Genomic DNA, 24,484 nt, shown 5'->3' with positions numbered 1-24,484 from the left:
GGGTGTGGGTGAGAAGTGGAAAAAAATTGTGTTCAAAATTGTAAAAATATAGACATTTCGTGCTCAAAATCCTATCCATTTTTGCTCCACTTTAAAGACACAGAAACGGGACATCATAGACGGTGGTGGTTTGTGCCAAAGAGCCAACACATGCGCACAGAGAAGACCCTGACCCCGCGACGGGAGACGGGCAAGCAACTGACTGTGCGCTCTAACTTAACAGAAAGTGTCTTAGATTGGTGCCTGTCAGTTTTCGTGACTCCTTTATTTGAGTTTTTCAGTTTACCGTCTGACTATCTGGCGTGGTCGCCTCAGAAAAGAGCATTTCTCTTCTGGTTAATTAAGTACCGAAGAACTCGGTTCTAAACTTGGGGGACTTGTGTAGAGGAGGACTCGGGGTCCCTGCTCTGTTGCTTAACTGGTCCGGATATCCTGGACAAGTAAATTCAGCTTCATTTCTTTTCATGAGTTTTGCAATACTTTGCTTGATATCTTTGTTTAAATTTAAATTCTACTGATTTCTATTATCAAGAAGAGTAAAGAGCTAGAAAACAGCGAGACTGCCGTCCTTTTAGTGGCCTTCTCTCCATTTTCCCCTTCCCCTCTTCTCCCTTTTCCCTTTCACCTCCCCTTCCTGCCCTGGAGAACTTAGAGATAGGAGTACAGTATGTTTTTTATCTGTTAAATAAAACATTGGTTTAATCTGTTTATAAATATTTACTTCTTGGCATTTAAATCAAATGCTAATTTATGGCTCAGCAAGATTAGAGTTTGCTTTTACCCCAGTGTTTGATAAATATGGAAATCATCTCAGCTTAAAATTATTCCTCCAATCAATTTTTATTCTCTGAGAATCACTCATTTTGAATACACTTGGAAAATGCAGTTGTTGAAGCTAAAAAGATTTGGGCTTTGGCAATTTTACTTGGGGAACAAATACAATTTTCTAGTTCTTTTTGTATAACAATGCAAAAAACCACATGTGTTCTAAGCCTTTGCTAATTCAAAATTTTAGATGGACTGCAATGAATATTTCAGGAACCCTCTTTACTTAAATGTTAGCTGCAGTACTTCAGAATGCATCGCTTTGGAGACTGTTAAGTATGCATTTTGCTCCATGCTATGTTCATTTGAAGCAAGTCTGCAGTAAACAAGTTAAAAAAATAAATCGTCACATTGGCATTTTTAGAGCTATAAGAGCCGCTTTAGGCATAGAAGAGCAGTTATGTAACTTCTTCTATACAGTGTATTATCAGTATGTGGTATATTTATAGTACACTTTGCTATGTATTTAATGTCTACACATAAATCCAACTGGTGCAAATAAAAACTCATTATTTGAAAGAATTATGACCTAATGTCAAAAACATATCCTGTTTATGTGCAGCACATCTACAACGTTAGATTTCATTTTCTTCGGGTCTGGAGTTTAATTCCAGCTACTCCCTCAGTGTTTGCTAAAGTGAGCAGTAAAAGAAGGTGGTTTCCTTCATTTGCCCTGGAGCAGGTGTGTTGTGCTGGTCTCATTCAGCACGACTGTTGTGTCATAATTGCCTGATCAACAAGGTCCTTCCATCCAGGAGAGCAGGGGTTGTGAATGAGTCCTTGTGGAACCCCCAGTGCCCAGGGCAGTGCCCGATGCACTTGACCTACAGTGTGTGTGTGTAAAGAATTGTGCCGATGGAGCTTTCCACAGCTTCCTCTTCCACACTGCTTCCTCCTCGCCCAGCATCATCTGTCTCTCCCAATTATTTGCTCCAACTTTACTTGCGTTTTGGCACATATGTGTCGTGTTATTGTAGAAGGAATACGAGCCCTGAAGTTGGAATCCTGACTTTGAGGCTAATCTCTCAATTTTATTTAATCTTTCCAAGCCTTGGTTTTCTCATCTGTAAAAGGGAAGTAATACTTAACCCACAGAGAGGTCATTAGAGCAAAATTAAGGAAGGCATGGAGTAAGCTTAGTACCACACAGAGTGGTAATGTAATAGACTTCCTTTTTCTTTTCTAAACTTTATTGGGGTATAGTTGACTTATGAAGTTGTGTTAGTTTCACGTGTACAGCAAAGTAAATCAGTTATACCTATATCTGTTCCTTTTCAGAATTTTTTCCTATGTAAGTTATTACATAATATTGAGTAGATTTCCCTGTGTTGTACAACAGGTCCTTTTACTTATCTTTTTTATATATAGTCATGTGTATGTGTCAGTCCCAACCTCCTAATTTATTCCCCTTGCCCTCTCTACGTTTCCCCTTGGTAACCATAAATTTGGTTTTGAAGTCTTTGAGTCTGTTTCTGTTTTGTAAGTTCTTTTGTATCATTTTAAAAATTGGATTCCACATACTAGTGGTCTCCTGTGGTATTTGTCTTTCTCTTTATGACTTACCTCACTTAATGACTTGCTACACTTAATGTGATAATTCCCGGGTCCATCCATGTTACTGCAAATGGCGTTATTCTTTTTTATGGCTGAATAATATTCCATGGAATATATATACCACATCTTCTTTACCTAGTCCTCTCTTGATGGACATTTAGGTTGCTTCCATGTTAAATAGTGCTGCAGTGAACATTGAGGTGCATGTATCTTTTTGAATTATGGTTTTCTCTGGATGTGTGCCCAGGAGTGGGATTGCTGGATCATATGGTAGTTCTCTTTTTAGTTTTTTAAGGAACCTTCATACTGTTCTCCATAGTGGTTGTACCATTTTACCTTCCCACCAACAGTGTAGGAGTGTTCCCTTTTCTCCATACCCTCTCCAGCATTTATTGTCTGGAGACTTTGTGATGCATCACTTTGCATTCTGACTCGTGTGAAGTGATACCTCGTTGTAGTTGTGATTTGCATTTTGGTGATAATTAGTGATGTTGAGAATCTTTTCATGGGCTTTTTGGCTGTCTGTCTTCCTTGGTTAGATCTTCTGACCATTTATTTATTTATTTATTTATTTTTGATATAAAGGTGTGTAAGATGTTTGTGTATTTTGAAGGTTAATCCCTTGTCGACCACTTTATTTGCAAATATTCTCTCCCATTCTGTGGATTGTTTTTTCATTTTGTTTATGGTTTCCTTTATTGTGTGAAAGCTTTCAGGTTTGATTAGGTCTCATTTGTTTGTTCATTCTTATTAGGAAGTGGATCAGAACAGATTTTTACTGCAGTTTATGTCTAAGAGTGTTCTGCCTATGTTTTCCTCTAGGAGATTTTTAGTATCCAGTCTTACATTTAGGTCTTTAATCCATTTTGAGTTTATCTTTACATATGATGTTAGAGAGTGTTTTTATTTTTATTTATTTTTTATTTTTTGTCTTTTTGCCATTTCTTGGGCAGCTTCTGCAGCATATGGAGATTCCCAGGCTAAGGGTCCAGTTGGAGCTGTAGCCACCGGCCTATGCCAGAGCCACAGCAACATGGGATCCGAGCCACGTCTGTGACCTACACCACAGCTCACGGCAGTGCTGGATCATTAACCCACTGAGCAAGGGCAGGGATGGAACCTGCAACCTCATGGTTCCTAGTCAGATTCGTTAACCACTGCGCCACGACGGGAACTCCGAGAGTGTTTTCAAATTTCATTCTTTCACATGTGTCCAGTTTTCTACACACTGCGTATTGAAAAGACTTTTTTTTTTTTCCATTGTATATTCTTGCCTTTTTTGTCATAAATTGAGTATATGTGTGTGGATTTATTTCTGGGCTTTCTATGCTGTTCCACTGATCTGTATTTCTGTTTTTGTGCTAGTACCATACTGTTTTGATTATTTTAGCTTTGTAGTATAATCTGAACTCAGGGAGCTTGATTCCTTCACTTTTCTTTCTCAAGATTGCTTTGGCTAAAAGCAATCCTGAGGATATAAAACCAAGCAGGAGGCATAACTCTCCCAGACCTAGGACAGTACTACAGAGTTACAGTAATCAAGACAGTGTGATTCTGGTACAGAAGCAGACATACAGACAAGTGGAACAGAATTGAGAGCCCAGAAATAAACCCAAATAAAACTTATAGTCAATCAATCTTTGACAAAGGAGGCAAGAAAAAAAATGGGAAAGTTTCTTCATCAAATGGTGCTGGGAAAATTGAAGAGAGGCATGAATATCAGTGAAACTAAAATACACCCTCACACCATCCACAAAAATAAACTCAAAATGGCTCTGGGGTTCCTGTCATGGCTTGGCAGTTAGCAAACCTGAGTGGCATCCATGAGGGTGTGGGTTCGATCCCTGGCCTTGTCAGTGGATTGGGGATCTGTCGTTGCTGTGAGCTGTGGTGTAAGTGGTAGATGCGGCTTGGATCCCATGTTGCTGTGGCTCTGGTGTGGGCTGATGGCTGCAGCACTGATTTGACCCCTAGCCTGGGAACCTCCTTATGCCTCGGGTGTGCCCCCACCTGCAAAAAAAAAAAGACCAAAAAAAAAAAAGGCTCAAAGACTTAAACATAAGGCAAGACACCATAAAACTCCTAGAAGCAAACATAGGCAAAACATTCTCTGACATCAACAGTACGAATATTTTCTTAGGTCAATCTCCCAAGGCAATAGAAATAAAAACAAAAATAAACCGATGGGTCCAAAACAAACTTATAGGCTTTAGCACAGCAAAGGAAACCTTAAAAAAAAAAAAAAAATGAAAATTCAACCTAAGGAGTGGGAGGAAATAGTTGCAACTGAAGGAGGAAATGGAAATAGGGCTTAATCTCCAAGATATGCAAACAACCCATACAGCTCAACAAGGAAAAACAATCCAAATGAAAAAGGGGCAGAAGACCTAGTTAGACATTTCTCCAAAGAAGACATACACATGGCCGATAGGCACATGAAAAAATGCTCATATCACTAATTGGTAAGGAAATGCAAATCAAAACTACAATGAGGTACCTCCTCACACCAGTCAGAATGGCCATCATTAATAAGACTATAGGAGTTCCCATTCTGCTCAGCAGTAACAAACCTGACTAGTATCCATGAGGACTTGGTTTGATCCCTAGCCCCGCTCAGTGGGTTAAGGATCTGGCATTGCCATGAGCTTTGGTGTAGGTTGTAGATGCAGCTTAGACCTGACGTTGCTGTGGCTATGGCATAGGATGGCAGCTGCAGCTCTGATTTGACCCCTAGCCTGGGAACTTCCACATGCTGTAGGGGCAGCCCTAAAAAGACCCTACCGCCCCCCTCCAAAAAGACCTCAAATAGCAAATGCTGGAGAAAAGGGAACCTCCCTGCACTGTTGGTGGGAATGTAAATTATTGGTGCAACCACTATGGAAAACAGTATAGAGGTTCCTCAGGAAACTAAATATGCCAGGAATGCTACCAGGAGCAATCCCACTCCTGGGCATATATTCAGTCAAAACTTTCGTTCAAAAAGATAGATGTACTGCTATGTTCATTGCAGCACTATTCACAACAGCCAAGACATGGAAACAATGAATGAGAACCTTGCTGGATAGAGTATTCTTAGTTGTAGTTTCTTCCCTTTCCTTACCCTAAATATATCTTGCCACTCCCTTCTGGCTTGCAGAATTTCTGCTGAAAAATCAGGTGATATCCTTATGGGGGTTTCCTTGTATGTGGTTTGTTGCTTTTTTTCTTATTGCTTTTAATATTTTTTCTGTGTATGTAATTTTTGCCCCTTTGGTTAGTATATTTCTCCTTGGGTTTGTCTCTGTATTTCTGTATTGGATCTCTGTATTTCAACCTGAGTGAGTGAGTGCTTTCCCATGTTTGAGAAGTATGGGCTGTAATCTCTTCAAACACTTTCTCTGGCCTTTTTTCTCTCTCTTCTCATTCTAGGACCCCTATGATGCAAATATTGGTACATTTAATATTGTCCCAGAGGTATCTTAGACTCTCCTCAATTCTACCTCGCTTATTTGTTCTTCTGCCTAAATTATCCTGCTTTAGATTCCTTCTAGTGTATTTTTCATTTTAGATGCTATGTTATTCATATTTGTTTGCTTGTTCTTTAATCTTCAATGTTGGTTATTCAGTGTGAGAATTTTTTTTTTTTAATGGCTGCACCCATGGCACATGGAAGTTCTCAGGCCAGGGACTGAATCCGAGAGCCATAGCTGTACCAACGCTGGCTCCTTTAACTCACTGCACCAGGACAGGGGTTGAACCCACACCTTGCAGCAACCCAAGTCATTGCAGTTGGATTCTTAACCCATGGCACCATAGCAGGAACTCCTCAGCATGAGATTTGTATCAGTAACATACCTTTGCCAGAATGATCTCTGTAAAATACAAATCTGATAATATCACTGTTTCTTAGAGTACACATTTCTTCACGGTTGTGGTTTAACTCACTGTACAGCCTTGTCTTGCTTCTCCATGTCCAGTGTTTCTTTCTACACTGGCCCCATCAAACTTTTTGCTATTAGATGGTAGTTGTTGCTGCCACTCTACTGTTACTAATGAGAAAAACTTCTGTTCCTGTAAATTCCTGTTCATTTTGGGAGACTTCCCTAACCTAAATACAATTAGACATTTAATTCCTTTAATTTCCACAGCATTTTGTATCTACATATATGCTATTGTTTGTCACACATCCTGCAATAATTTGCTTCTGATCTCTCTTCCCCCTCATTGGGCAAATGATATGTCCTTTCTATAAAATAAGGGGGTTCCACTAGATCAGTGATTCTCAACACTGGCTACATTAGAATCACTCAATCCGAGACAATTTTGTTGAAAATCTCAGGGCAGCCTCCCTTGTACCCTCACTCATTAGGGATTTTTTTTTTTAAGTTCTCTAAATGATTATCATATTGTGAGGTGGGTAGAGAAGCACATGCATTAGATATAGATTCTAAGATTCCTTTCAGCTAAAATGTCCTGTTATTCTACCAACTTTGATAGTCTTTAAAAATATAAGCACATTCAAGCAATCAAAACAAAAATTATAAAAAATAGTGGAACAAAAATATTTTCTTGAATAAAAACATTATGTCGTGAAATAATATTTGTGTAGAAACTTGCTTTTAGAACTCTTTTTTTTTTTTTGGTTCTATCCTACTTATTAAGAGTGAATATGGACAGATTAGATAAAGTGTTCCTTTTAGCAGTTCTTTGCCCCCCAAATTATAAAACTGAGAAGTGAATGTTACTTATATAAAAATGTAAACAGACATGATCCTGAATTCTTCATGCCGTTAAAAGATTTAGTTTAGAACATAATACAGATGCAGAAATAAAATATTTAGAAAATACTTTTGCAAGTGTAGTTGACAGCAATTTGTTTTTACATTCATACATAAATTTTGAGCTCTAATATTGTATGTTTAACAAATTGCCACCAAGAGCTTTGAAGGAGAATTGATAATGTAAAATAATCCAGGGTTTATACCACTAATTTACCCAACGCAGTGACACAAAATTCTCTTTCTCAAAAGTGTATTTGGTATGAAAATTTCAGTTCGTTTGATCATAGGACTTAATTAACAGTAAATACTTTTCTAATGTAGATGATTACTTTTTGTGTGTGGTCTACTGTGTCTTTGAACTTGAACTTCTTGATTCAGGTTTTATCTTGTTTGAATTTAGAAATGTATTTTTACTGGCTACTAGCCAGCTGTTTTTGTCATGTCTGTAATTCAGGGGAGCTTTAAAGGGCAGGGAAAACAGTTTTGCTATTGCTAAAACATTTTTCGTTGAGGCTATTTGGATATTCTACCTGTCTGCCTTTGGCTGACTAATAAGCTTCTGAAGTTTGACATTGATGTTCTTTGAATTCTTTTATTATTTAGCATTTTTTATATAGCAGTGATTTTATACTGCTTTTTTTACGAATATTTCATGTGAATTAGTCGTTATGAACAGTAAGGTACAGTGGAATGAGGTTTGACTTTGGACTTCACTTGGCTCAGAACAAATGTTAGACTAATATGGGCACCACTTTAGCCCAGTAGCCCAGCATCTTTTTATTTTACATTATTTTGTTTTGTTTTGTCTTGTTCTTTTGGTGCACCTGCAGCTTGCAGAGGTTCCCAGGTCAGGGATTGAACCCGTGCCACACTAGCAACCCAAGCCACAGCTCTGACGATGCCAGATCCTTTACTTGCTGGGTCAGCAGGGGATTCCCCCAGCATCTTTTTTTCTTTTTGGTTTTTAGGGCCGCACCCGTGGCACGTGGAGGTTCCCAGGCTAGCGGTTGAATCAGAGCTGTAGCCTCTGGCCTACGCCACAGCCACAGCAACACAGGATCCAAGCCCATGGCAATGCTGGATCCTTAACCCACTGAGCAAGGCCAGGGATCCAACCTGCGTCCTCATGGATTTAGTCAGATCTCTTAACTGCTGAGCCACAACGGGAAGCCCCACAGCATCTTTTTTAAATATAAGCTCTTTATTGGTGTTATCTTGACTCTATTCAGAAAAAAAGATACGAGTGAATCAATAGACCAAATAATCTCGTTTCTTTCCATTTATTTTTTCTGTCTCTGGTGTAGTATGTAACAATGAAATGGTTGGATTTTTGAGAGCAGGTGCCATATCCAAGGTTGATCTTACTGGTGTTGTGCTGTGCTTTGACCTAGTGCTGGATAAATGTTGGATTAGTTTCGTTTTGGAATGAAGTTATGTTACTGGGATGTGTCAGATATTAATTCCATATCCATTTGTTCTGTCAGTTCTAGACAGATTAATATTTTATCACAGTTTGTCTTATGAAAGCTGAATGATTGCTTGACTTCCATAGATTATGACCCAATGAAAAAATTCATTACAATACCATTTCTTTAATAACATCTCAATTAGAGACTATTGGACAGAGAGTGTTTCTTTATGTTTGATGTTGAATTTCAGTTTCAAAAGAAAATTATCAAGCATTTCAGTAGATATTAGGTGACAGCTTGCAAATTTGATAGTAGAATTTCAGAATAGAAAGAGCCTGTACTCCATCAAAAATGTTCATGAATATTAAGTTAAAATTTTTGAATACTTATCCTTTTCCTTTTGATACATTTTATAAAGAGTTTCTTAACTTATAATTTTCTTAATTTGGAGGAATGTGTGGGAGTTTAAGGTGAGCTTAATGTCAAGGAATAATAGGTTGAAAAAAAATTCTTCAATATGAAAAGCAGATAATAGCACAGGAAAATATTTTAAAATCTTATGCCTAAAGGATCTTCCAAATCATTAGCACTAATGTTCAGAGTTTGTACATCTTGCCATTGTAAGGGCCTTATGGTACTTATCTTAGTATTAATTTGCTATGAACAGATTTTATTTTGTATTAATGATTTGAAATGAAAATTCATAATTTTGAGAAAAAATCTAGGAATCATTTTAATATTCATTGCAAAATAAGTCATTTTACATACAAATTCACCTGCCTAATACATACAAAGGTCTATTTTAATTGATGTTAATGTAGTTATTTTAGCCTTCCTGGGCGTCTTACATGACTTGTCTTTTTCTATCCATTTACTTCTGTCCTATTTATGTCTTCATATTTAAAGCATGTTATCTATAGACATACATTTTTGGACTTTTAAAGATCTGTTCTATCAATCTCTTTCTTTTAATCATAGTGTTTAGTCCATTTACACTTAATATCATTATTGATAAGATTGGTTTTAGGTCTGCTATTTTACTGTTCATGTTTGTCCTCTTTTTATATTTCTCTGTTCCTTCTTTTTAGGTTAATTGAGTATTTTTTGAATTCCTTTTTAGTATCCCTGTTGGATTTTTAGCTAAAACTATGGTTTTTTTTTTAATTGTTGTTCTAAGAATTATAAGATACAACCTTAACTTATCAATCTACTTCAAAATAAAACTGTACAACTTCCTTTATAATATATAGAAATATAAGTATATAAGAATATGGTTACCCTTCCCTTATCCTTTATGCTGTAATTGTCATATCTTACATCTACATACATTATAAGCCTCATAATACCGTTACCATTTTTAACTCTGAATGGTAATATTAAAGAAATCAAGAGGAAAATCTAATCTTTGGTATTTATCTGCATGTTTACAATTTCTGATGCTTTTCGTTCATAAGATCCAAGTTTTATGGGGTACCATTGCCCTTCAGCCTGAGGAAATTTTTTAGCATTTCTTGTAGTGTGTGTCTGCTGGCGATGATTTAGCTTTCATTATTAAAGGGTATTTTTGTCAGATATGAATAGTTGTGGAGACTCTGGATTCTGTAAAGTTCCCTCTTAAGAGTAATTTTTTTATTTTAGCAGTTAACTCTGCTGAGCTCATTTCTGCAAACTGTCTTCCCATTCTTTTTGACTTAGCTGAGCTGTTGGGAGTCTGTCCTACATGTGTATAATTTCAGGGTCAGCCAGAAACTTGGGCAGAGTTTATGCACAAAATTTAGATGCTCCTCCTTTGTGATTCTTTCCCTTCTGGGAACTGTATAAAGAGTCAAGAAATAGACCCACATATACATGGTCAGTGGCTTGCAACAAAGATACAAAGACAATTTAGTGGAGAAAAGATAACCGTTTCAACAAATGGTGCTGGAACAATCAGATATCCTTAAGCCAAAACCAAAAAACTTTGATTTGTAATCTCACAGCAGATACAAAAATTAACTCAAAGTGAATCACAGACTTAAATGTAAAACATTAAACTGTAAAATATCTAGAAGAAAACATAGGAGACCATCTTTGTGACTTTTGGTTAATCAAAGACTTCTTAGCTAGAACACTAGCAACATGATCCATAAAAGAAAAAAACTGATAAAGTTAAAAACATCTTCTCTTTATAAAACATTATTAAGAACATAAAAAGATAAGCCAGAGACTGGGAGAAAATATAGGCATACCTCAAAGATATTGCAGGTTTGGTTTCAGACCACTGCCGTAAAGCAAATATTGCAATAAAGCAAGTCACACGGATTTTCTGGTTTCTCAGTGCATGTAGAAGATATGTTTACACCATACTGTAGGTCATTAGGTATGCGGTAGCATATGCCAAAAAATAAAATTGCTAACCATCATCTGAGTCTTCAGTGAGTCACAATCTTTTTGTTGGTGGATGGTCTTGCCTTGATGTTAACAGCTGCTAACTGATCAGGGTGGTGGTTGCTGAAAGTTGGTGTGGATGTGGCAGTTTCTTAAAATAACACTGAAGTTAGCTGCATCAAATGACTCTTCCTTTCACGAACAATTTCTCTGTAGTATACAATATTGTTTGGTAGCGTTTTACTCTCCTCTCCGTAGAACATCTTTCAAAATTGGATTCAATCCTCTCAAACTCGGCCACTGCTTTATCGACTAATGTATGTAATATTCTAAATTTTCTGTTGTCATTTCAACAATTTTCACAACATTGTCACCAGGATTAAATTCCATGTCAAGAAACCATTCAAAAGAAACCACTTGGTTATCATGATATTGCAGCAATTCGGTTCCATCTTCAGGCTTCACTTCCAATTCTAGTTCTCTTGCCGTTTGTACCACGTCTGCAATTACTTCTTCCGCTAAAGTCTTGAACCCCTCAAAGTCATTCATGAGGGTTGGAATTAACTTCTTTCACAGCTCTTTGTTTTTTGGGTTTTTTTTTTTTTTAAGTGTCATATCTATGATATATGGAAGTTCCCAGGCTAGGGATTGAATGGGAGCTGCAATTGCCAGCCTACACCACAGCCACAGCAATACCAGATCCTTAACCCCTTGAGTAAGGCCAGGTATTGAACCCGCATCCTCATGGATGCTAGTCAGGTTCCTAACCTGCTGAGCCACAATGGGAACTCCTTCCACAATCCTCTGAATATTGATGTTTTGACCTCTTCTCATGAATCACAGATGTTGCTAATGGCATCTAAAGTGGTGAATCCTTTTTAAAATTATTTTTTTAATATAGTCGACTTTACAATGCTCTGTCAATTTCTGCTATACAGCAAAGTGACCCAGTCATATGTATGTATGTATGTGTGTGTGTGTGTGTGTGTGTATGTATGTATATATATATATATATATGACTTCAATGCAATAGTTTTCATCTACTAACCCCAGACTCCCAGTCCATCCTACTCCCTCCCCGTTCCCCTTGGCAATCACAAGTCTGTTCTCCATGTCCAAGAGTTTATTTTTTTTCTGTAGACAGGTTTGTTTGTGCCATATATTAGATTCCAGATATAGGTGATATCATATGGTATTTGTCTTTTCTCTTTCTGACTTATTTCACTTAGTGTGAGTCTCTAGTTCCATCCATGTTGCCACAGATGGCATTATTTTGTTCTTGTTTATGGCTGAGTAGTATTCCATTGTGTATATGTACCACATCTTCTTAATCCATTCATCGGTTGATGTGCATTTAGGTTGTTTCTATGTCTTGGCTATTGTGAATAGTGCTACAATGAAAATGGGGTGCATGTGTCTTTTTCAGTGAAAATTTTTGTGGGGTTCCCATTGTGGCTTGGTGGGTTGAGAACCTTTCTTTGAGCATCCATGAGGATTGTAGGTTCGCTCCTTGACAGGCTGCAGTGTAGGCTACAGATGTGGCTTGGATCCAGTGTTGCTGTGGCTGTTGTGTAGGCCTGTAGCTGCAGCTCAGATTTGACCCCTAGCCCAGGAACTTCTATGTGCTGCAGATGTAACTATAAAAAGAAAAAAAAAGTATTAACAAAATATGACACAGAGCCACAAAGTGAGCAAATTCTCTTGGGAAAATGGTGCTGACAGACTTGCCCTATGCAGGGTTGCCACAAGCCTTCAATTTTAAAGAAAATTCAATATCTGCAAAGTACAGTAAAGTGAAGCACCAATAAAACAAATATAGGGATGCCATATTTGCAGATCATGTATCTGATAAAGAACTTTCATTCAGAATATATTGGGAACTCTCGAAACAATAATGAGAAAAAAAACAACCTAATTTTAAAAATCAACAAAAAGATTTGATCAGATACTTAACCGAAGATGATATATAAATAGCAACTAAGCGCATTAAAATATGCTCAACATCATTAGAGAAATACAAATTAAAACCACAAGGTACCATTGTACACCCATTAAAATAGCTAAAAACATTTAAATTGACCCTAATTAGCTATCAACAAGGATGTACAACAGCTAGAATTCTCATTCACTTTTGTAAGACTTCCAAATAGTGCAGCCACTTTGGAAGATAGTTTGTCAGTTTCTTTAAAATTTATACATGCAGCAGCTATATGATTCAATCATTTCACGCCTAGGTATTTAACCCAGAGAAGTGAAAGCATATATCCGTATAAATACTTGTATGATAATGTTCATGGCATCTTTATTTGCAATAGTCAAAAACTAGAAACAAATGTCCATCAGTAGGCGAATGGATAAACAGTGATGTGGGATGCCACGAAGCAGGCGACATGGCAGGTGCGGTGCTGTTGCCTAATACAGACCATTGATCTTTGAGCTTAAAGCGTCCCCTAACAGTTTTCTTGTTGCCTGCTGCTTGGCCCCTAAGCCAGTGTCACCTATTTAGGGTTTTTATTGTGTCTTTGATACTTTTGTTACCAATTTCTGTATCAGTTAGAATGGGGTAGGTTATGCTGTTACAATAAACAACCCCACATCTCAGTGGCTTAAAATAAAGTTTTGTCTCTTTGTCATGAACTATGTATCCATTGTGTGTTGGCTGAGAGTTATTCTCTGTTGGCACTCCCAGACCCAGGCTGATGGAGGAATCATTATCTAAAATACTGCTGTTTGCTGAGAATGTTGACTTAATGTAAAAATCATTTGATTTGTAGAAGTTGAGATTGATTTTCAAGCCAGATAGCTTTTTTATTTTCATCAGCATTAGTCTCATTTTAGGATGCATTAAAATCTTTTAAGTAGTGACACCAGTAACTAGCTTTCTTTGATCTATAGTATAAAAAATTACGCAAACTCTTTCAACTTTCTTTTACCTAGTAAACACTTTTTTAGTTGAGAGGTATATTATTCCTGTGTATTGGACAAGGACTTTGAATCCACAGAGGGTAAATAAATTGGCAGTTGCCACACAGCAGTGAAACTGAACTAGAACCTGGGGTTTCTATTTTAATACTTTTGTGCAAATCAGAGAAAAATGTATGTACCACCTATTTACCCATTCTTTGTTTTGACAGTCTCTTTGACAGGCCACATCTAAGAGGTGTCTCGAACGCCCTGTTGCTGGTGACTGGAGCACAATGGATCACACAGGGGCGCTAGACGCAGAGGACGAACTGGGGCCTCTAGCCCATCTTGCTCCAAGTCCTCAAAGTGAAGCCGTTGCCCACGAACTGCAGGAGCTCTCCCTGCAGTCCAGTCAGCACCTGCCTCCTCTGAACGAAAGGAAGAATGGTGAGTTCTTCGCCTTAAAGATGTAGCTCTTTGTGAGCCAAATGTATTCCTCTTTGATAGTAATTTTTTTTTTTTTTTTTTGGTCGGTTCCATTGGGCTGTCTGGAGAGAACTTCAGAGGGGTGCTTGCTGGTTTTGAGTAACAGAACTTCACTTTCCACTCAATTTTTTCATTATTTCCTGAGAAAGTATCTTTGGTAGCAACGTTATCTTTGGAAATAAGCTTTAGGTTCAGCCATTTTAGCACAAGCAGAGATTTCATGCTAGGGCGGCATTGGAAAGTAGCTTCCTATGCTGATTCCAGGGAAGAGAGACGGTGGATTCAACTAGACTCTCCTCCCATGTGTGTTGCACCTTAATTTCAGAATTGCAAGGTCTGAGCTAGCTTAAGGACCTCTAAGAAAGCAAGGATTTCTTGTCTGAGTGTTTTTTATATTCATGAGTATAGGATATGGCCATATAGTCTTCAGCGGGCTCATGCTTGTATACCAAATGGATACTTTCTGTTCATTTGTTATCTGTTCAGGAGAACAGTATCTGTTCCTGATTTATCATAGAGGCATCCTAGAGTCTCTGGAAAACACAATACTATCAGTTTTTCACAAAAATGAATAGCAGTAGATGATTATGCTTATTTTTAATACTCAAAATATCAAAATTAACAAAGTGCTAAAACTTATACACACACCAAGCATACACATAAAGGTGCAGAATTAAGAATTTCAACTGGATTTGCGATGCTTTTCCACTCATGCTTTATGGTGAGTCTTACAGTCACAAACAAATATAGTTTTTAAATTTGTTTTAAAAGCCAAAAGAAATAAAACTTTTTCTGTGGAGCACTTCCTTTGTATCATGTTACTTAGATTTCTAGATTCTAAGTGTTTCCTGAGCTTTTTCAAATAATAGCCTTATCTTATTCCGGAAAGTGGATTGAGGACTTCTGCTCCTGTTCTCAGTTCTTTAGTACCCGTCTTTGGAGAGTGTCGTTGTTCTCCCTTCAAACAAAATAGCTGATACCTCTCTGGTGCTTGTTAGGCATGACCCTTGTCCAATTTGATTAGTATAAAGCAACATCTTGCTGGGGCTGTCACAGCCTTCAGAAAGCTGTGGTTGGCTGGTGATGGCTTTAGAACCATCTGTCAATGACGAACCCAGCTTTATCTCAAACAGTGGCTGAGAGAGTATAACCACACGTATTAAACCATAACTACGCTGATCAGATTTACACAGTGCTCTTGGACCAGTATAATATTCAAAGTATTACCCTCAAAAAAAAAAAAAAAAAAAAAAAGAGAGTTGAACTGGTATAAAATTGCAATAATATACAGTTGCTCAAGGAAATGATCTTGAGCAGAGAAGGTCATATGTACTGGGAAAATTTATACTTTGTGGCAATTTTACTTGATATTGCTTGCAAGGATGTTCTTAGAGCTTGAAAGAATGTTCTCTTGAATATGAATGCCTGAACATAAGGTAAGCTCAAATACGAGGTAGTCTTCCCCTTATAAACTTGTAGAGGGAGGTAGATGAAATGGTAAACATTTTAATATTAATTTAATTACATGTACACAATTAAAATCATATACTGCGAAGCAATGCAATAATAGAGAAGGATTGTTTTATCCACACTCATATTTCATTAAATCATCTTGCCCAGACTCTTGCCTGTGAATCTCGGTGGTGTTTATCATTAGCAGAGCCTCTCTCCTTTATCCATCTAGCTCCCAAATCCAGGGCGTATCTTCATTTCTGTCTTTCTTACTTGAATTACAGCAGTATTTGAGTACATGCATGATCTGACACTAAAGATTTTATGTCAAAACCACAAGTACCATTTGCAAAATAGTGAAGTTATTTTTTTATTTTTATTTTTTTTTAGTATGTCTTATAATGTTACATTCGTAATCACTCATGTTTGGTTTGTGATTGGTTATAATGTTTTATGAAACTGTAATTTCTATTGTAGGATTTAACTTTTTTTTTTTTTTTTTTTTTTTTTTTTTTTTTTTTTAGTAGGTGATGCATTTATCTGGCTTAAAATGTCAAGGGTACAAATGGGTGCACAGTGAAAAGTAGGTCACCCTCCCAGTCCTGTACCTTAGCTGCCTATTACCTCCCCAGAATTAACAACTCCTACTTGTGTCCTTTCTGAGAGAATAGTATTTTTTTTCTTTCTTTTTTTCTTTCTTTTTTTCTTTTGTCTTTTTAGGGCCACACCCCCAGCATATGGAGGTTCCCAGGCTAGGGGTCAAATCAGAACTGCAGCTGCCGGTCTACACCACAGTTACAGTAACGCCAGATCCGAGCCATATCTGCACCTACACCACAGCTCAAAGCAGTGCCAGATCCTTAACCTGTTGAGCAAGACCAGGGATCAAACCTGCATCCTCCTCGATGCTGTTTGGGTTCATTACTGCTGAGCCAGACAGGAACTCTTAGAATAGTATTTTTTTTGAAAGCAGTGTTTGTAAGTCTTCTTTGTCACAGCATCCAACACTTTTAAGGTATTATCTGGGAATAATTAATGTGTTGGTTCTTTTCTCCCCTCCCCCCCATTCTATTAAGACTTTCTATAAACATCCTAAAACTAGCTTCAAATGAGGTAGATTTTTAAGCTAATACATTTTCCTTAAGTACTTTTTTGTTCAATATAAGTAAACAAAAGAGCATCTCATAATATGAGATATTGTGCAAGGACTCAAATATGTCGCTTTTCTACCAAGTAACTTCAGGAAGTTAAAAGCTTTACCTTATATTCAGGCATATTACACTTAATTTCAGGGTTATGATGTATTGGCCTAATTCGTATATACATTCTAAGGCATAAGTGGAATTGTATAGCTGTCAAAAATCTAGGTTTTTGATACAATAATGTGAGTAGAATAGGACCACATCAAGCATATGGGAGGAAGAACTGTAACTTTCTTACCTCAGTGTTGTTACTTTTTTTTTTTTTTAAGTTTATTCTTCATCTTTTCAGGTCTTCTTAATGTTAGGTTTAAATTGTATCATGTACAAAGTGTAGATGTTAGCCTCAAAATTATTTAACACAAAGTACTCTTTAGACATCATAAAATAATCAAATATCGATACTTTCTTGGTGATTGTGCTTTGTTGTTATAGCTAAGGTTTCGAATTTCACTTGTAAGACTTACTTTCTATTGAGGAGGAAATAAAGGTATTTCAATTGGGGGTTAGTGTATAGAAGGCTTGTATCACCGAACAGTTTTTAAATAAACTTTACAAGGAAAAATGAAGGTGATATTTAAGTACAGTAATGATTCTAGGATCGTCCCTTATTTTTGATTAATACTTCTGTTGGCAGTGGTAATAGAGGGACACAATATTCCACTACTGGAGTAAATATGAACGATGTTTAATAACGCTAAGCTAGGATTTTCCTTTACCCGTGAACATAGCCAAAATAATTGTGGAATTAATGGCACCTCACACATAAGGCAACCGTTGAGGCAGTTAACTCTTCCCCAAAAGATAGTCCTTCCTAAAGGAAGGTGGATATACTTTTGCTAAGTACGGTCCCTTTACTAAAGCAATGCACACACAGGGACCTTAAACTTTGTTTTGACATTTTATACACATAACAGATCCATTTTCATGTTTCAATATTAACCTTCCTTTAGATGGCTAACCCTGGGAATAAAACAGAAATCAGTCAAAGGCAGAGTGAGTGAGTTCTCTCACTGTTTAAATAGAAAAAGCTCAGGTGCTGTAAGGCGAATAAAACTTTATAAATGCAGGAAGGGGCACGTGAGGTAGAAACAGCATACCTGAAAGAGCTCATTGTGCCCCCACTTAGGTGAGACCACAAGGAGGAAGCTCTTCTCTCAGATGGTCGTTTGCAAGGACGGTAGCATGCTGGTTGGAGAACTTAAGCTCTTGGGTCATTGCCCGCATTATCACAGAGTACACCAGCAAGATGCAGTAGATCCCCCTTTTATAAAACAGTTTAGAATTTTCATGCTTCTTTGCACATCTCTGAAGATTCGGCTTAATCATGTTTCCGTGACCACAGACATAGCACAGGCCAGCCGTGAGTGGTACCTGGGAGGTGGAAAACAAGTATCTGCCATCTTGCTCCCCCTCTGGTAGCAGGCCTGTTTTATTTACTGGTAAATAGTCAGTGTGTTTTAGGCCCCCGTGAAGAGGACAGACGTGTTTGTTATTCCTTTTAAACGTTGATATCCTTAGTTACTGCAGCTTTTAGGTTCTTGAGCTTATAGTCCCATCATAAATTTTTTTTTAGATTTTCCATCCCTTAAATGGATCACACGGAATAGTCTGAGACATCTCTTGTTCTGTTCCAGATGATCACTTACTAGAAAGAAAATAATTATTTCTAAGTTTGTTACGCACTAGAGACTACAAGGTGGCTCTTTGCATTGGATTCAGTATAGGTGCTAATACACTTGCAAACAGTCAGGTGAACTTTGCCTCGCTGTGGAACCCAGCGAAGAAAACTGCTTGCCTTGTACCATAGAAAATAAGTGATATTTGTTCACAGCTGGTCGTTTCTCTGGGTTTTACTTTGAAAACATCACCACATGCCTCATTAGCCCGTTAGACTCGCTGTCGGTCCAGGCGTTTGTAAGCACACAAAGGTGTTGAGCATTTGTCTGGAGTCAAACCCTGTTCCTTAAAATGTACCCGAGCTGGGATGGACTAATAAAATTGGTGAGAGAAAGAGAGGATATTTCTTTTTTTCTCTGGAGCAAAGAGCCAGACATAAAATTCTCACAGTGTCATAAATGGGAAAGAAAAAAATAAATGCTAAATAACCAAGACATGGAAGTGTGGGATTCTTGCTTTCACTCTCTCTAACTGGAGGTGATGGAAATGAATAACTTTGTGTAAAATCGTCTTGTCATTGCTTTATTGTTACCATGTTTAGGATATTGAATAATTAAAATAATTCTCAAAGTTATTAATTAACATTCTGATACATTTAGATAATTTCCTTTCCCACTTTCAGGTGTTACTGAAGAGTACTTTGAGAAGAGAAACATGTACTCCTCGAATATAATTTTCCTTAGTCAATTTCTAATATATTTTTAAAATTAAGCTCTAGGACTTATACTGCACACAATTAAAAGTTTAAAAGTAAGCCGTGAACTTCCTGGCAGCTGCAGATGAAATTCTTGATTAATTGTGGCAGCTCTCATACATTTTGTTTGTGACAATTTCTTGAACCCTTCAAAATGAAAAAGAAACCGTATAAGCAGCTTAAGGGTGAGGTACTCTCTTTCGCAATGGACTTTATAAAGTCTCCTTTTGAATAGCATGTTTTGTTTCACAGTGTCAGCAAGCACCTGTAATCCTGTCTGCCTTCTTTCTTCTACTAGGGGTTTCTTATTTAGATAGTTCTGCTGTTCCTGAGAATTTAGTTTGCTTCAGTGCATTGCTGAACCACACCCGGTGTGTGTGTGGAGGGAGGGAGAGGGCTGGGCTTTCATTTACAGCCTTCCATTCGCAGCTGGTAGTGTCAGCACACTGACTGAAAAGAGTGCTTCAGTTATCACCAAGGGGGTGGATGAAGCTTACGTTGCAAAAGTGTATCAGTAAGACCACAGGCCCCAGGTGTAGCACCCCTGAAGGCTCATTTTGAGTTATTTATGCAATCTTTAAGTTGTGTCCTCTGGGAAAAATGCCCTTGGAGTGTCAACAGTTAACATTTCTGCTAAAAGTAAGCTTTAAAACATAGTCGTGGAGTTCCTGTCGTGGCGCAGTGGTTAACGAATCCGACTAGGAACCATGAGGTTGCGGGTTCGATCCCTGCCCTTGCTCAGTGGGTTAACGATCCGGCGTTGCCGTGAGCTGTGGTGTAGGTTGCAGACGCGGCTCGGATCCTGCGTTGCTGTGGCTCTGGCGTAGGCCGGTGGCTACAGCTCCGATTCAACCCCTAGCCTGGGAACCTCCATATGCCATGGGAGTGGCCCAAGAAATAGCAACAACAACAACAATAACAACAACAACAAAAAAAAAGACAAAAAAAAAAATAGTCGTAATTAGCAGCGTAATCCATCATGAGACTTCATTAAACTTACAAAATGTTTACCTAAACCTTTTACAAGACTTTTCGAGAGTTATTAGTCATAGAAGTACATTGTTTCTTAAATAGATTGAGGTAATTTTCATAAAACTGGAGTCCACCATGTAGTGTTTATTAGGCACTGGACCAGTGAATAAACTGAAACTATTTTATTAAGAAACAGACTTTCCTGTCTCTCAGCAGTTTTTTAAAAATAACATATTTAATATAAATGATTAGTTCATAAATATTACTCAACTATAACTGCCTAGCTACTTAGACCTTTTAAGGCTACTTGGAATTGAATAGTCAATTTATAATCAGACCTTATGCTGGGCGGAGAAACTTTGTTAAAATTAAGTCAGGGCTCTTTTTACTTATGTCTGCCACCTAACCCAAACACTGTGACCTCTTCTAGCTTAAAAGGAAGAGAAAGGATAGGTATGGGATGCCTGCTTTCTACCATAACTCTAAAAGGACCTGATAAATTACAGGGAGTGGACTGGAAAAAAAAAAAAAAGTGATCCATGATTTTTTTTCCTTTTTTTAATTTTAAGATATGAGTAATAAAGTACTATTGTGAACAGAAAGCAACAGGACAAATACGCTGGAATAACAAATGTACTGGAATTTTCTTTTTGGCTTATAGTTAAGAATCGCCTAGACTAAGTAGCAAATACTATACCCACTGTTTTTCTAACTCCTTTTAAATCCATCCCTACCGCTGGCTTCCTCACCTGCTGCCCTCACTAGTATTAACAGGACTCCAGTCGCCTCTGCTGACTCAGTCTGTGAGCTGGGGTAAGTCTCAGAAGCTCTCTGTGTCGCGGTTTGCCCATCGTACTCTCCTCTCCGTATGGTAGCTTTCCGCCCATGTGTCTTTCTCTGGCTGCCCTTCCTCATCGCATCATGTGTTCTTATTCCTCATTGTCACTTTTGCCTTGCGCTATTCATTGGGCAGCAGAAACAGAAAGAATGGAAGATGACTTCCATCTCAGCTAACTGATGGAATTTTCCATAGATATGAATTAGTAATGTCGCTGTTTAACGCGTTCCTCACAGATGTATTATTAAACATACATGCCAGCTCGCTTCATTAGTCAGATGCTCCCTCCCCCATTTTTAAAAGGAAAGAGAAATGGACTCATTTTGTATTTCTAATATATCTAATATATCTAATTTAGAATATGCAGTATCTTTCTATTCATGGTTTTCAAGGGTTGGCAGGTATGTGTTAACATTTTTATAGTCGGCAGATAAAAGACAATATTTTAGCTTTTTTTTTTTGTAAGCCCAAATTATTCTTGTCCTTTTATGGTTGTTTATGCTGTTGCTTTCATTATCAAAATGCTGATAGTTGGGTATCTGTTTCACCAACTTAAATTTTTGATGTATGACCTCTATGTTTAGTAAAGCTATAATGAGAAAAGCAAAAAGTCTGATTCACAACTTGCTTTTGGTTCTTGTAGGCTAAGTTTTGAAACTGACAAATGTTGGAATTTGTCAGCCCTCCCTGCAGCTTTAAGGTTCATAGCTGCAAAACAGGAGAGGCTCTTTGACAGAATCCTTGTTCCCGACATAGCATTTAAGGATATCGATTAGAACGCCTGATCCAACAGCCATTTCATGTTAGATAAAAGTAAAGTTTGCCACATCGGAATGCTTAGCTTTCTCAAAGCATTGAAAGAAATCAGTATTACAAGAGTGGAAATGGGTGTACTTCTTGTTATTAGAAAACATTTATTAAATAATCATTGTATCTCCTACCCTAAATATTTCTTAGATTTTATGCGTCTGGTACATTGATGGTAATTCAAAATGTAATCTAGTCTCATAAAATTGTTAGATACACAGATCTTTGAAAGTGATTCCTCAACTAAAGAAAATTAGTTTGGAGATGATTTGCCCAAATAACTGGGAGGAAGAAGAACCTGATTTTTAAGAAAGAGGGTGCAGAGTGAAGGCCTGAGCCTACTCCGCTGCCCTGGATGTGTGGTGTGAGGCCACACAGCCTGTGTCTTTCATCTCTAAATAGGAGTCATGGACCTCTGAGGTTATTGGTGGCTTAAATGAAATAAAGCCCTGATAGGAGCTACGTGTACATGACACAGCCTCAGTCCTCAGCACGTGCTGTAGGCACCCAGCATCGCGTGCTTGCTGTAAAATACCATGGAAGAGGCGCAGGGGTTGGGCCTGCACAGTGGTTAAGGGCGCCACTCGAGCTGTCCTGGCGGGTTCCCCCATTGCGAGCTATGTGAACTTAGACAAATGAGTTATCCTCTCTTTGCCTCAGTTTCCTCCTCTGCAAATGGGGGTCACACTAGAACCTGTTTTATAAGGTTGCTGTAGGGTTAAATGAATTAATCCAAGTCAGTGCTTAGAACAATGTGGGCATATAATTAACCCTTTATAACTATTTGTTATTATCGTGTATATTTTGAGAATGCAATGTTTAAATTCGTACTAAGTGAATACAGTTTTTCAGGGTTCCGCTGTGGTGTTTTATACTTAGTGTTTCTTTCAGTAGTCCCAGTAATTTTTGCCCCCTCTTCCACAAGTATTTCTTTTTAAAAACGTCAGAATGACAAGCAGTTTTTTTAATGCCTGGCCGTGTTGCCTACGTGATATTCACGGAACACTTAGCGTAAGGGAGCTGCGAGGGCAGATGGAGTAGGCACGGGGTTCCCATGAAGTTTGTCCCTCTCGCGGGTACTGCCAGTTCCCACAATCCTAGCATTCCCTGGGCATCAGTCAGTGTCTACAAGGAACGATTTTCAAATATTAAAGCATGTGAAAAGACAAACAGGCCAAAACTCAGAGCTCTCTAGGGACTATGACCTCCAAAACAGACTCCGTTCTGACATTTTCACAGGCCGCTTGAAGGAATTCCAGCAGGGTCATTCCATTTGGTCAACTCCTAAACAAACCCTCTGTCATCAAGGACTGATTTATAGATTTTTCCTCCTTCTTATGTACTTGTTCTGAAGAGATTAAGATAGTAGATGCGGTTGCTGAGACTCTTTGGAGGCATCTGATGTGTATGATAAGTACTGTACAGAAGACTTGGCATTTTGAAGTAATAAAACATTTTGTTATGTTTAAAGAGATTTCTTGCTCTGAGTCGTCTTTTAAATTTTTCTTCTTTTTTGGTTTGATCCCAGGAAATCTATGTCACAATCACATGTCTAAATTAAAATTCTTTCATTTATGAACCCAATTATTTAACAAAGTGTTTGATTAAAATCAAGCGATCTTTTAAAAAACAAACATATATATTAAACATATAAATGTGTATATGATGACTTGTTTCATAGTGACCTTTGGAATATGTGAGAACAGAAACAGATCTAGTGTTGTAGACTATTCTATAAACTCTTGGTGTGATAGCAGTTGTTGAGACGATGCTCTCAGGTCATGGGGTGGGAGAACAGATCTATAAATTGTTTTTTTCAACTAATCTGAGTTCTCTTAAAATATTTTGTGTATTATTATACATTTATTTGTTAAAAAAAGAATATGGTGCTAAAAATAAATGAGAAGGGCAGAGCCCAAGAGAATTGGAGGCTGGACGGCTTAAGGAAATGGGTAATTAGGATAATGGGGCTTAGAGTTGGCTTTAAAGGCTACAGCAGCATGGTTGTCCCAGTCTGAAGTCTGAGGGTGGCGTGTATGAAGTTCCGAGGTGAACAGCAGTCCACCTTTGAAGGATCAGGTTTGTTGGGCGATTCTGTGTGGTTTGTTTCCTTCTGCGCATGTTTCTTTTCAGTAAGTTAATCCTTTGGATGAAGGTACAGAGTTTCAACTATTAAATAAAAGAGTCTTAACATCAACACGTTTCTTATGATTTGATATCTGATTCTGTCGTAGGCTTGTAATATGTTTTGCACAAATTTTAAAATAGGACACAGGAGATAAATTAATTGATAGATGATCTCAACCAGGCCTCTTAAAATGAGCAGTAAAAAGAAAGCTCATTTTTATCATGTTCTAATAACCTGTCGGAAACCCAGGATGCTGTAGAGGTCTCCTTAGTAAAATGCAAATGAAAGTGAAGTAAAAAGTTGCTTCGTAATGGATCACAAATAGTTTTGAATGTACTAAAGAGTTGCGTGGCTCTTTATTGAGGCGTAAAAAATATATGTGATGATAAAGATACATATGTTTATAACA

The 24,484-nt window shown here is 37.7% G+C and overlaps 1 protein-coding gene across 18 annotated transcripts in view; it reads left to right on the top strand.

Annotated features, from left to right (window-relative positions):
* The window catches only part of MKL2 (MKL1/myocardin like 2), a 275,368-nt gene that overhangs the window by 130,476 nt on the left and 120,408 nt on the right, over positions 1 to 24,484 (top strand). For 10 of the 18 annotated variants that reach the window (XM_021086567.1, XM_021086581.1, XM_021086571.1 and 7 more), the window contains 2 exons: positions 14,050 to 14,266; positions 21,068 to 21,115. In XM_021086567.1, the coding sequence (XP_020942226.1) occupies positions 14,113 to 14,266; positions 21,068 to 21,115 (202 nt within the window). In that variant the 5' untranslated portion in view covers positions 14,050 to 14,112. Of the gene's footprint in view, positions 1 to 14,047; positions 14,267 to 21,067; positions 21,116 to 24,484 lie in introns of those variants that run through there. The other 8 variants (XM_021086575.1, XM_021086573.1, XM_021086576.1 and 5 more) reach the window with 2 other exon arrangements.

This window comes from Sus scrofa, chromosome 3 (assembly GCF_000003025.6).
Source record: "Sus scrofa isolate TJ Tabasco breed Duroc chromosome 3, Sscrofa11.1, whole genome shotgun sequence".
NCBI classification, from domain to species: domain Eukaryota; kingdom Metazoa; phylum Chordata; class Mammalia; order Artiodactyla; family Suidae; genus Sus; species Sus scrofa.
This window is presented reverse-complemented; position numbering and strand designations above follow the sequence as displayed.